At 34.9% G+C, this 14,669-nt stretch overlaps 2 protein-coding genes across 2 annotated transcripts in view; one reads left to right on the plus strand and one right to left on the minus strand.

The window, feature by feature from the left end:
* The window catches only part of LOC136033307 (uncharacterized), a 107,782-nt gene that overhangs the window by 58,614 nt on the left and 34,499 nt on the right, over positions 1 to 14,669 (minus strand). The gene's annotated exons all lie outside the window — the stretch shown is intronic.
* The window catches only part of LOC136033306 (A disintegrin and metalloproteinase with thrombospondin motifs adt-2-like), a 54,214-nt gene that overhangs the window by 22,465 nt on the left and 17,080 nt on the right, over positions 1 to 14,669 (plus strand). Inside the window, exons 8-10 of the mRNA XM_065714080.1 lie at positions 4,355 to 4,407; positions 6,122 to 6,263; positions 10,700 to 10,828. Coding sequence (XP_065570152.1) covers positions 4,355 to 4,407; positions 6,122 to 6,263; positions 10,700 to 10,828 — 324 coding nt within the window. The remainder of the gene's footprint in view (positions 1 to 4,354; positions 4,408 to 6,121; positions 6,264 to 10,699; positions 10,829 to 14,669) is intronic.

The following is a 14,669-nucleotide window of genomic DNA, read 5'->3' on the forward strand; positions in this document are numbered from 1 at the left end:
AAACGTTGAATGACATGCCTCTTTGTTTGGACATCGTAACTAAATAGTCACCAGAATGCTTCAGTTGGTGTAATGCAGCGTCCACCCATATTTCTGCTTCATTGTAAAACATGCACCGCTTATCTTCAACAATCCTTATTGAAGCACAATCATGTCTCTTGTAGATTTATTTATAAGGATGCCTTACTGGATCTATATTTTTTACATGTTTGACATTTACCTGACATTGAAATTTTTTAAGCATATGAGGATTATATGTGGCGACATGACGATTATCATGAGTAATTTGGCGATTATTAGAATCTTTTTAATAAGCAGCATGGTTATTTAAAAATTCTTCTTCATTCATTTCGTCTAATTTGGGATCATAACTACGTCGATACTCTGGGTTTTCAGCATCCGCTAGAGATGTGACTGAATTACACTGCTTTGGAAAACCGAAGTGGCTCTGACTTTTATTTTTTATTAATCATACAACTCGCATTTGGATTTAAATTCCCACACAGATTATCAGCCACTTTAAGATTAATTCTCTTAATAATAGATCTTTGGAGTTTGGAATTTCAGTTGAAACAAGATCATCAATTTCAACTGGATTATGGATTCGACTCTGTGGACTCAAGATCAATAGCAAATGCAGATGTGGTAGTCCACGTTTTTGAAATTCAATCGTATACACATATGCTGCTACCTTTTCGAATAAGTGTCCCTTATCAATGTCATTGATTATCCCGTCAAGTTTCAGTTTTGCAATTCGAGTAATGAGATCGGGGCGATCTTGAGGGGACTGTTCTATAATAGAGTTATCATCAATTTTAATACTTGCTGCATCTTTAAATTGTCCCTTATCAATATAATTGATTATCACGTCAATTTTCAGTTTTGCAATTCGAGTAATGAGATCGGGGCGATCTTGAGGGGACTGTTCTATAATAGAGTTATCATCAATTTTAGCACTATTGGTATCAACGAGGTACTGCTGGAAAAGTCTTCCACAAAATGCAAATCATTAAAACCAATCTGACGCAGGTCGGGTATTACAGCAAAGTAGCGTGTTGATCTGACGAATGATGACGGCAGTATTACTTTTTCACCTGCGCATGCATCCTGTTTCGAGGCTAAATCTTTCAGAAGCTGTGTAACACCTACGTAGTTTTCACCTATAATGGTTTTCTCGTTATATTTTATCTGGTCAATACGCTCACGCTCAACACGAATATTGGTATCAACGAGGTACTGCTGGAAAAGTCTTCCACCAAAATGCAAATCATTGTCGGATATTATTTGAGGAGGGAAAAAATGCAAATAATAACCGACGCAGGTCGGGTATTACAGCTTGCATAGAAAGGCTTTTCGGATGTTCAGGTCGAAAAGCGATACGATACCTCGCTAATTCAAGCCGTCTTATGACTTACATAAGGTAGTTGAATTAGCATACCCCTAGACCGTCCTGTAGTTCAGCTGTATAAAAAATTGGGTAGGTAAAGGGCTCTACAAGATGGTCGGTATTTTTTTTTATTAACAAGATTTTTGCCAGGTTGTTTTACAACCATATCATTTGGTGGAAAACTATGGTCAGCATTAAGAGTAAGCACAGCGTATACTTCATTACATGCAGGAGGGTTGAACGGTCTATAATCTACAACATCTGGCAAAGTAAAAATGAGTTCCACGTTTGGAGGCTGTTGTCCCAATGAAGCAGCAAGCTGATTTTCATCCTCCTCCACCTCTCGTATTTGTTCGTAACCTTTGCCATAGTCATTTGTGTCTCTCTTCATTTCTTCCAAGGGATTCAGTAGATTACGAGAGATCCCATAGTTTAAAGGATGTCCAAGGCTAAAAGTACATTTGGCCATATGATGGTGGCTCAATTTCACCTTCAGTAGTTTGTGACGGATGTGCCGCTAAATTGATTTTGTGATAAATTTGTCCTGCTACTCTAAAGCTAAATACATTCTGACTATTCATGGTCTGATCATCGGCTACGTTAAATTAAGCTAGAGCAAAACGCGAGTTCAAGTTTCAAATACGTTTATGAAACTCTAAGTGTCACATTAAAAAAAACTCCATGAAACTCTTAAGTGACATCCTAAAAAAAGATATGCTAGGTGGTGGAAAGTGGTCACCCTCTCGCTATTGTTACTAAATATAGGTTTTTAACTTTTGTTTTGAAGAATCAGCCGTATATTTTTCACACACACACATATATATATATTACCCCCGAAAACTAAAACTTTTGAAATAGGAAAAGAGCCTTTAATCACATTCTTTACCATTTGCAATGATAAAATAGTCTAATATCTTCATTTTTTCCACAGACGTAGCTATTACCCCCGAAAACTAAAACTTTTGAAATAGGAAAAGAGCCTTTAATCACATTCTTTACCATTTGCAATCATAAAATAGTCTAATATCTTCATTATATGTGTATTTCATATATACTATATAATTACTATATTTGATATATTTACTAGCACCCTAAAGTATTAACCACAATCTTTTAAATAGTTGGACATAAAACAAAATTAAAACCTTAAAACGGACAAAGTTTTTAATTCAGACATTGGGATGTTGAAAAAAACTAACTATTTAAATACTAAAAACTGTCTTAATATTTTGGTTTCACATCCTAAAGCCTTTATGAGTGAGCAAAAAAAATATGAGAAAAAAACTATATAAGACAGTTAATACATTCTATAAAGTAACATAAAAAGATAAGAAAAACAAAATAAATACCAAATAAAGAAAAACTTTAAACATTCTTTTTACTTGAAAATTTCACGGTTAGAGTTAGCTTAGGATTTTCAAAAGGGCTAAAAGTAAGTAAGAAATAAGTAAAATATTTTAAAGTAAGGTGCCATGGTGTTAATTAACATAAAATGATAAATGTAGCGTATTTGCAATTAAACCACATTAGAAAAGAGCGTGTCACTTTTTAGATTACGTTATTTTTAGACCCCTCGTCACGTTTTCATGGCAACTTTATTCAATATTCCTGCCTTTGATTCCTACAGTCTAACATCGCTATATCTTTTTTTCTAGATAAACCTAGATTACAGAAGAAACTTTGTTGAATAGTTACCTATTCAACAGTTTGGTGTTTTCGAATCATTATAAGAAAGCATAAATTTATGCTGCAGAATTCCTTCAAATTACTTTTTCAGCAAATATTTGATGTCCAGGATCCCTTGGACTCACATGGTGACAGGAAGTCGTAAAATGATCTCACCCAGCTACCCTCGATGGGGAATTTCTCCTCTAGGTAGTCCTGACAACAATTTTGGGGATGTACCTTTTCGGCTTAGCTCTGCAAAACATGAGCTTTGTCAGCTCCTCTGATAGAGTATAGTATGTGTGAATGGTCTTGTCTGCAAGGAGAACATTTCATATGGAGAGAGTGCTGCATTAAAAACCCCTTTTTTACTACTCCCGTGGGGGAGGGTGCAGACGATGCCAGTCCCAACAAGGAGAGCTGCGACGGGCGTGTATCATCAAGACACAATGAATAACAACACCGGGCTTATCTGCCATTAACTGTCGAAAAATGCCTCGTTTTGTGCTGTTTTATGAATGAACAAGAGTAAAAGCTCGTTAGTCACTCTGAAGAAAGGTGCTATTAGGGGGATTCTGTAATAAATATAGAAACACTTGGATACATAAATCAAGTGCTAGATAAAACAATACCATTTGGAGGAAATAAGATTTGATATCTTGTAAATTTTATGCTGGATGGCATAGATCCTCTTCCGGACAATATTACCACTGTCCACTTTTGTAAGATCCGTAGGCCCCTCAAGAGTATCGACAAGTCATATTCATCTTTCTACTGAAGCAATACCTGATTAAATGTTCGGCATGGCTGTTGGTCCGGAAGCACTGAAAGAATATCTTTTTTATTGATGAATTTGAAAATTGTAGATGGAAAATGCGAAAAATTAAAATTAATTTCCTTATTATTAATAATAGCAAATTTTTAGTTTTCAATAGTTATATAATTGTATTTTATAAATTAATTAATTCATTAATTAATAAATAGAAATTTTATAAATTAATTTTATAATTCTATAAATTGTTAATAATAAATTATTATTATTATTATTAATAATAATAAAATTAATTCAAATAAAAATAATTAAAATTAATATTCAAGCCAATATGGGGGGCTATGATTGACAGATTCACACCGGTTTGCCCAATTCAAGGGGTAGGGGGTGAGGGTGATAGACTGTCTATAGGACAAGTGTTCAAAAACGAACTGTTATATTTGCAAACATGGACATCTTTCTTTTAGTCTAAAATTTTTTAACTTGCGAAAATAGTTTTTTTTTATTTTAAGAAATTCATCTTTTTTCAGACTCGACTTTTATGCCAAAGATGCAGGAGGAAAGCCAAGTTATATCACAATGGGTAAGAAACAATCATCCTTATTTTATTACACAGTGTAGCAAAGGGTAGCAATCATTAACTACGCAGGAAGGGTAGATAAGAGGTATTGTCATCCTTCTGAGATTGCTCCGAAGGATCCCATCTCCCAAAACTACACAGAAATGGGAACATTATAGCCCCTGAAAATGCGTGTTTTTGTGACTGAACACTACTAGAAAATCAGAAATCAAATGGTTTCCACCCAATCCCTCCCCCACAGTTACGACTCTAATATCACGTAAAAACTTGAGTTTCTGCGAGAAACTAGATATGTCAAACAGTTTATGGTAACAAATTGTAATACAGAACAATTCGAGACAAAACAGATCGAAACTAACAAAGAAAGGGGGAATTCAAAATAATATATACCCATACAAAGAATCTGGTTTTTATCACAAAAACATTGACACAGGATTAAACCCATTTTGACTGTAACAGACCAACTTATTTTCATTTGCACTGAATATATTCTTTCTTATTAGTATTAATCAAACAGGTTCTCTCAAATGAAAGTAAAGAGCGGTCAGGCAAGCAGAAGCCACCAAGACAATCAAAGTCAAATTTTCATATGCAGAATCGAACCAACGTCTTTTAACGTTTTTCGCCTAAAAAGACCGCACTAATTAGTGCAGGAGTGAATCTTATTATTTTTTTTTTTGAAGTGGCTAAAAATGGGGATGGTTTTTCAAGATCAATTAGATCTTGTAGCTTTTTCAGGTGACAAAACATGCAATAATGCATCTAAATTACAATTCAGACAGTCTAATTTTATCAATACTGATTGAAACTCTATTATTATATCTGCATATGCTTTGGATATGCAAGCAGAAGGAGAAACACAGAACAAACTACCAAATTTATCCAACGGTGATACCACCTTTCCGTTTTACTCTGCAACTAAACTGATGCAGTCGAATTTAATTAAGCAGTTTGAGATAATGAACTGTAAGTAAGGAGCGACCCAGCTCAACTGTAACCGAATTTCTAAAAAACGGAATTTTGATACCAATAGATACAGCAAAAAATAGGATTTTTATGCTGCTTTTAAATATATAAGTTTCATCAAGTTTAGTCCTACCCGTCAAGTGTTACAAGCCTGAGGAAATATGCCTTAGATTCGAAAAAAATAACCCCCTAAAAGTTCACTCCCTCATATTCAACCCCTAAAAGTCATATAATATAGATGAAAATCACATCATCAGATTCAGTGGACCAGAGAACCCTACCGTACAGGTTTCAAGCTCCTATCTGCAAAAATGTGAAATTTTCTATTTTTTGCCAGAAGAAAAATCATGGATGGGTGTTTATTGTTTTTTTTCTCAGGGGTGATCTCTTATAGACCCAGTGGTCCTAGATAGTCGCGAGAGGACTCATTCAAGCGAAAATTAAAAGTTCTAGTGCCCTGAATAAGTGACAAAAAATTGGAGGACAACTAGGCCACCTCCAACGCTCATTTTTTCCCAAAGTGACCGGATCAAAATTCTGAGATAGCCTTTTTGTTCAGCATATTCGAAAAATCAAATAACTATTACTTTGAGGACGACTTAATCCCCCAAAGTCCCTGGGGAAGGGTTGCAAGCTATGAACTTTTCGCACATATTAATATTTGACTAAAATACTAACATGAGAGTAAAATAAATTGAGTGATACATTAAATTTATGGCCCAATGCTTTTAACCTGATGTATCTCTCTTAGGTCTTGCTGGTGTTGGTGGTGTTTGCACCAAAGATTGGTCTTGTGTGATTGGAGAATTTGGGACAGTCGCAAAAAGTGGAAAACCGTACCCGTCAACTGGGTTTACAGCCATCTATGTCATGGCACATGAAATAGGACACAAGTAAGTTATTTTTACTCTAAAGATATCAACAATACACTACTTTATTAAGAGCTCCAAAATATTAAATATTTCTAAAAATTGGATAAATACCTATATAAAGCGTAATAAAACGTAATATATATAATTTTTATTCAAACGTACTTATCTTATTACTATAATATTGGTAAAGTTTTTAGTTAATTCCAAAATTTAGAATAAATTTGAGGAATTCTTAGGGTTTTACACTACGTTAGCAGCAACTAGAGACCATAGTCTCCAACGGAATTTTCTTCCATATGTCAAAGGGTACGACATAGATCACGAATAAGCATTTTAGGCCGTAAACAAGTCTATAAAAAAGAGCTTTAAGCCTTTAAAAAGAGCCCAAAATCACAAAAAACAAATTTATTTTGCGTGATCTCATTTTTTCTGACCGATTGGAACTTAATTCAACACTTAATACATATAAAAGCCACTCGAGAATAAAAAACAACAAACAGAAAGAGTTTATCATAATCTGAAGAGAAACTTATATAGTGGAATATCGACTAACAAAAAAAAGAAAAGTCTGATATAATCTGAAACGAAAACCAGACTGTGAAATAAGAACAAAGAATCATGGGTAGCTTATAAGAATGGAAACTAGTACTAATGTCAAAAAGAAAAAATACCAACGCCGTCTAGTCTTTAGCGACATTATTTGACCTGAAACTGATCCATGCTTCATTTCAAATACCTTAAAATTCAGGGAAGGGCGAAGAAAGAAAAATTCATTTCCCGGTAGGGACTTAGCCTTAGCCCCAGTAGGGACTTTCCCAGTAGGGACTTAGGACCTAGCCTCAAGCTAAACTAGGCTTACTTTGTGCACATTTTATTTTGACTTGAAATAATTCTTGGAAGTAATAAATTCTGATTAGCTATTGCATGCCGACAAAATTCAATTTAAATAATATTGTATTACAGATTAATTATATTAAATATTCAATTTTTATTGAAATTTTTTACTTTTTCATTGGAGTTGCCAAACAATACGCTGTAAGTGACACTGGTCGATTTTCATTTCATCTTCCCATGTTTAATTGCCAAAGGCCTAACTCTAATAAGTTTACCCTTCGCTTTGATAAGAACCATAGTAGGAAATGGGCATAATATTTCAAAAACAGTAAGAACAGAATAGGATGCTTTTCAAAGAGTTCGTGGTAACGGGCTGTAAGTAAGGAGCGACCCGGCTCAATAGTAATCAAAACTAAACCTACGTTGCCCGGGCAACGTGAGGTGTTTCGGCAACCTTTGTCCGGCTCCGCCGACTAAAGTGTTGAGAGAGCAACACTCTGGTTTTGTTTCTTCGCTATCGATCAGTAATTGGGTAGACCAACTAGAAAAAGGAGCAAACCCCTCATCGCTAAAGATGATTGTAGCCCAACAGTCGATTATTACTTACAAGTCCCCTACATGTCTTACCACTGGAACCAAATCCGTTTAACCATCAAATACACCGGAAACAAATAATAGGTACACTAACTAGTAAAAGTGGCAAACCCCTCATTGCCGAAGGTGATTATGAGCTAACTGCCGTTTCTCACCCAAAGTGAACCGATTCTTACTTATCAATGCCCCGCTCTTTCCGCTAAAGTTTGACTCTTTCTCTCAACTCTTCTTTTTAAAACAGTGAAAAATTTTAGCGTAAAGAGCGGGGCATTGATGAGGAAGCAGGCCCTTTCATATACGAAGTAATTTCTGTTCGTTTTAAGTTTTAATGTCGCTCTTTACTTTCAGATAAAAAAACTTGCTTTTTTTTTATTTAATTTCTGAACGTTTTTGAATCAATGCATGTATTGATTTTGGCTCTCCGCAGAGGAATAATTAAAACGAAATTTGCATATTAATTTTTTTGGCTAAATGGCTTTCTCATAGTTTTGATCGAATGATTTTGAGAAAAAAAGGAGCGGGGGAGGAAGCCTAATTGCCCTTCGATTTTTTGGTTACTTAAAAAGGCAACTAGAACTTTTAATTTTTTACGAATCTTTTTATTAGTAAAAGATATACATAACTTATAAATTAGCTTATGTAACGAATTTTTGTACTCTCATGTTTTTATTACATATATGAGGGAGTTCACCCCCTTGTCAGTACCTCGCTCTTTACACTAAAGCTTAAATTTTGTCCCAATTCATTAAGAATGGCCCCTGGATCACAAAAGCCGTAGAATAAATAGTTGAAATTACTAAAAAATACTTTAGCGTAAAAAGCGAGGTATTAGGAAGAGGTCAGCCCCTCATATGCGTAATAATTTCTGTTCGTTTTAAGTTTCAATGCTGCTCCTTACTTCCAGTTGAAAAAACTTTTTCATATTTATTTTTTCATTGTTTTTTTTTTCAATAATGCTAGAAAATCCTGCGCTCCCTTCATGGAAATTTTCTTCCCCCATGATATACTCCTTGATGGAAAGTTCCCCCAAGATATACCCCTCTTCTCAACTCCTCCCCAAACCAAAAAATTCCCCTGAAAACGTCTGTACACTTCCCAATAACCATTACTATATGTAAGCACTGGTCAAAGTTTGTAACTTGTAGCCCCTCCCACGGGGACTGTGGGGAAGCAAGTCGTCCCCAAAGACATAGTTATAAGGTTTTTCGACTACGCTGAATAAAATGGCTATCTCAGAATTTTCATCCGTTGACTCTGGGAAAATAATTAGCGTGGGAGGGGGCCTAGGTGCCCCCCAATTTTTTTGGTCACTTAAAAAGGGCACTAGAACTTTTCATTTACATTAGAATGAGCCCTTTTGCAACATTCTAGGACCACTTGGTCGATACGATCACCCCTGAGAAAAATAAAACAAAAACAAACAAACAAATAAACATGCATCCGTTATCTGGCTTCTGGCAAAAAATACAAAGTTCCACATTTGTGCAGATAGGAGCTTGAAACCTCTAGAGTAGAGTTCTCTAATACGCTGTATCTGATCGTATGTTTTCGTTAGGATTCTATGACTTTTAGGGGGTGTTTCCCCCCATTTTCTAAAATAAGGCAAATTTTCTCCGTCTCGTAACTTTTGATGGGTAAGACTAAACTTGATGAAACTTATATATTTAATAATCAGCATTAAAATGCGATTCTTTTGATGTAGCTATTGGTATCAAAATTTCATTTTTCAGAGTTTTGGTTACTATTGAGCTGGGTCGGTCCTTACTACAGTTCATTACCACGAACCGTGCAAAGAACCAAAGATAAACTCAGCTGAAATCACGAACAGAAATGGGTAGAAACAATAGATGGAAGCACTTTCAGAACCGTGGGAAAGTTCCACATTTTTGCTTCTATAAATTTTTACTATTTATCACTCAAAGAAGATATATTGGCTGTGGGGCCGGGTAACTGCCGCATATATTTAACACTTATAGATTTTAGTCCATCTTCAATTTGAAAGTGGTGCCTGCCCGCTTGCCTGCTAGAACGGAGCTTTCCACTCGAAAGCAGAAACATGGTTTGATGAAACTAAAGCTTGGCTGCACAACTTCAGATACTCCTCTCTGACATAGGCTATATAACTCCACTTCACTTCGTACACCATAGGCTCTGGCTCATGGACAAGCAAAAACCATCCCTTTTGGCCCCAGGCAAGAGTTCTGCGGAGCTTTCCAAAATGTAATGTCATATTCATCAATCCGGCCTGAGGTTAAACCCTTACCAGTTTCCAGGAATAAGCTGAGATCGGCGGCATAGGAAAAAAAAAAACCGGGACACAACCAAAGTGTTGCTCTCGCAACACAATTCTAAAAAAACAGAATTTTGACACCGATAGATATATCAAAAGGATTAGCTTATTATGATTTTCATTAAGTTTAGTTTTAACCATTAACGGTTATGAGCTGGAGAAAATAGTTATACCCATTATATATTCGAAATACAAATAAAAAATAAAAAAAAATGCGAAAGCAGTATTGTTGTTCCACGACACAATTACACAGATCGATAGCTCTACAACTACTTCACAGAATTTGATTTAAAATTATAATTACACCAATGTAATTAAAATATAAAAATCATATGCTCCTGTCTCTGTTGAAAGATGACAAAAGAATAATGAAATATATTATTTAATTCACTTTATTTCTAATTTAGAAAGAATGAAATTAGAAAAACCTTAGAAATAATTTATTAACTTAGGTTCAAGAGGTATAAGTAAAATGCGTAAGTTTAAATTAAGCATTTTAATGATCAAGCCCATTAAGATAAAAATCTAATTAAAGCATTTTCAGTTAGATCTATATAACAGTAGTTTATTTTTAAAACTAGGAATAAAAAAAAATCTGGTTGTGAGCAAAGCATCTAATTTACATGTTACAGAAATAATCGAAATGAACTGAGCATACGTGGAAATCATTTTGACCAAGGGTCTCTCCAATATAGGAATCTCACAGAGAAAGTAGTCTCATTCATTGTTTGTTTTTTAGCCTGGGTATGTTCCACGACAGTTCACAAAATTCTTGTCCTCAGGATGGTTTTATAATGTCACCCTCAAGGGGAATCAGAGGAGAAGCAACCTGGTCATCATGTAGCGCCGAAGTCATGTCCAAATTTAGGTAATTTTGAAATACGTAAAATTTGGTAAAAAGTCGATTTTGAAATACCTAACAAACTGAAACAAGAAAAAGGTGGGCTCCCCCCAAAAAAAAACAGCTTACCATCTTACAAATTCACATCTACTAAATCTCCACCACAGCCTATATAGACACACAGTTGCGCAAGTATTTCTCAAAAGCAACATATAGCTATCGTCGCGACATCGACGATAGAGCCAAGATCTTTCCGCGCTGATTGGCCGTGGGAGCACCGGAGGTTAATAGAGCCAAGATCTTTCCGCGCTGACTGGCTGTCGGAGCGCTGGAGATTAATGCCTAGTCAAAAGATATGTGTTGAAATCCTTCTACGGGCAAGATACGACTCCGCGCAACGGTGTGTCTCTATAGACTGTGATCTCCACCGACAAGTCTCTGCTAGCTTTTTACTAGAGTACAAGATTATTCACTACCATGCCTATCTTTCTACGTCCTGGCTTCTCCCCACTATTAAATAAAACCACCCCCTCAACGCCCCGCTCTTTACGCTTAAGTTTGTCTTTTTGTCTCAACTCTGCTTACTAAACAATAAAAAACGTAAAGTTTGGGGAGGGGACAGTCCCTTCCATATACAGACTAATTTCTGTTCGTTTTAAGTTTTAATGTCGCTCTTTATTTTCAGTTAAAAAACATGTTTTTTTAAATTTAATTTCTGAAAGTTTTTGAATTAATGTAGGTTTTGAATTTGGCTCACTGCACATGAAAAATTAAGGCAAAATTTGTATGTTAATTTTACTTTTTTAAAACTAATAATAACCTTATAATAACCTAAGTTAGATTTTTGTTTCGGTTGTTTAAGAATGACTCTGGCATGACAAAGGCTATTTAACTAGAATAATAGCCTCTTTGAAAGTAAAAAAGAAACTTTAGCGTAAGAGCGAGCTACTGAGGAGAGGCAATTCATCTCATATGTGTAATATTTTCCGTTCGTTTTCAGTTTTAATGTTTCTTCTTACTTTCAGTTGAAAGAACTTGTTTTTATTTACTTGCTCATTGTTTTTAAATGATGTAGGAAAATCTAGTTCCCCTTTCATGAAAAATTCCCTTCCCCTCGAGAAATTTCTCCATGGGAAGATTATCCCACGTAACTTAAATTAGCGATATTTGTGGAACTAGTTTTTGTAAGGCATAGTAACAAAACGGCCAAAGAGGTCTAAGCTGTTTTTATGAAAATGAGAGTCACAAGTTGAGCAATTCTCAAATAACTGAGATGAATAAAAGAAAAGATCTATAAAAGATATACGCAATAATTTACGTTCATTTTAAGTTTTATTGTTTTCCTTACTTTCAGTATTTAATAACAACCACAAGCAAAACACATACAATATCTTTGGCTCATTATCACGTAAAAATCATAGTTATGAAGCTGCTTAAGGTAAGATTAAATGCTAAGATTGGTCGAAAAATAACACAAACAGATTATTGCTTATATCGGCCATTATTTTACAAAATTCAAAATTGCGTAAAGAGCGAGTTATTGACGAAGGGGGACGAACTTCCTCATATACATAATGTGAGGCGTTCGCCCCCTCATCATTACCTCGCTCTTCACGATAAAAATCGAATTTTATTCCAATTCTATAAGGAAGACCTCTGAATCACAAAGGAGTTTAATGGGAATAAATAGCTCTTTTGAATACTAAAAATACTTTAGCTTAAACAGCGAGGTATTGACGAGGGGACGAACCCCCTCATGTTCGGTATAAATTCTGTTTGTTTTAAGTTTTAATGTTACTCCTTACATTGAGTTGAAAAAACTTGTCTTTTTAATCTGATTTCTGATCGTTTTTAAATAATGCTGAGGTATCTAGCGCCCTCTTCATAGGAATGATCCCCCCTGAAAAACTCATCCATAAGAAGATCCCCCACTTAGCCCAATCCCCCAGCCTCACCAAACAAATCCCCCCTGAAAACTTCTGTATCCTTACCAATAACAAATACTATATGTAAACAATGGGCTAAGTTCGTAACTTGCAACCCTCTCCTGCGGACTATGGGGGACTAAGTCATCCTTAAAGACATAGTTATTAGATATTTTGACTATGCTGAACAAAATGGCTATCTTAAAGTTCTAATCCGGTCACTTCAGAAAAAAGTGGGTATGGGTGGGGGCCTAGCTGCCCTCCAATCTTTTTGGTCACTTAAAAAGGGGACTAAAACTTTTAATTTCTGTTCGGATGAGGCCCCTCGCTAAAATCTTCGACCGGTGGATCGATACGATCACCCCTGGAAAAAAGACAAATAAACACGCATCCGTAATCTTTCTTCTGGCAAAAAATTCAAAATTACACATTTGTGCAGACAAGAGCTTGAAACCTCTACAGTAGGGTTCTCTAATACGCTGAATCTGATCGTATGTTTTCCTTAAGATTCTATGACTTTTAGGGGGTGTTTGCCCCTTTTTTCGAAAATAAGGCAAATATTCTCAGGCTCGTAACTCTTGATGGGTAGGAATTAACTTGATGAAACATATATATCTAAATACAATTACAAAAATACAATTATAGATACAATTAAAATTATAAAAAAACAACTCTTTTGATGTATATATTGGTATCAAAATTCCGTTATTAGAGTTTCGGTTACTATTGAGCAGGGTTGCTCCTTACTTACAGTTTGTTACCACGAACTGTTTGATAAGTTTTGTACAACACTCACTGGGTTAAAACCACAGCATATATATATATATATATATATATATATATATATATATATATATATATATATATATATATATATATATATATATATATATATATATATATGGGACCCATCAAAGCGTGCTGACTGGGAAGTTACTAATATGCAGGGCTGCCAAATTTTTCTTATTTTTAGTGTGTCATATTTCTTATTTATATGTGTTATATGTTTCTTGTTTAGTGTGTCATATTTTTTCAAAAAATGTGCTTTTTGTGTCATCTTAAATTCCACAATATGTCACAAAATGTGTCATATTTTTTGCTACAAGTGATACCATATTTAATTGTCAAATCTTTTAGAGTTTTGAATATATAATCTTTACCAAATCAATTGAGTAAACTTAACCTTATCCTATTATCTTGGGATGATGACCTTTTTGTGACGTCATGAAAGAAATAGAAACATTCGATTAAATTAATGTTACACACTATGAATTTGTGTCTGGGCGGCCAACGAGGCAAGTTTACATTTATAAAAGTTTTAGGGACAATCAATTCCGACAGTAAATTGAAAATAGACTTTTCGTATGACGTCGTAATCGTAATCGGCTCTACAAGTAATCGGCTTTATTGGCTAAGCTTTTTATTTACTCAATATGTAAGCCATTCAAACAGCTTCAATCTAGTATTTTTGTCATATTTGTTGGTGCCTTTTTAAGCCAGATGGATTATTCTGAAGAAAAGACATCTCTGGAAATTTGCATCTTGTCCGAGGTTGGATGCCCCTCCTGTACTCCTAAAAATGGGAGTTGCTGCTTATGCATACAGCTTTGGTAAACTGCATGCTGTTTACTTTTTACTATTAAGTATATACCAGTTGGCTACATCAAATACTCAATCAAGGAGCCAATTAAGTTCAGATATTCAGCGTGCGTTTTGATTTGAAATTTCCGCCTATGGCTGTTTTCTTTGCGTGGTTTAAATTTTAAACATAATGATGGCATCTGTCCTGTATTCCGCACTGTTTGTGTACTACTCCCACGGTTAGGCAGCACTATTCCCTTCCATTAATTTGTAGCTTTTCTGTAGGTTGAAATCTTACTTTTCTGTTATTACCATTTAAAAATCAAGACTAGGATGACAAAAATGTGTCATTTTCGTCGATT

This window comes from Artemia franciscana, chromosome 11 (genome assembly GCF_032884065.1).
Source record: "Artemia franciscana chromosome 11, ASM3288406v1, whole genome shotgun sequence".
In the NCBI taxonomy this organism is placed as follows: Eukaryota; Metazoa; Arthropoda; class Branchiopoda; order Anostraca; family Artemiidae; genus Artemia; species Artemia franciscana.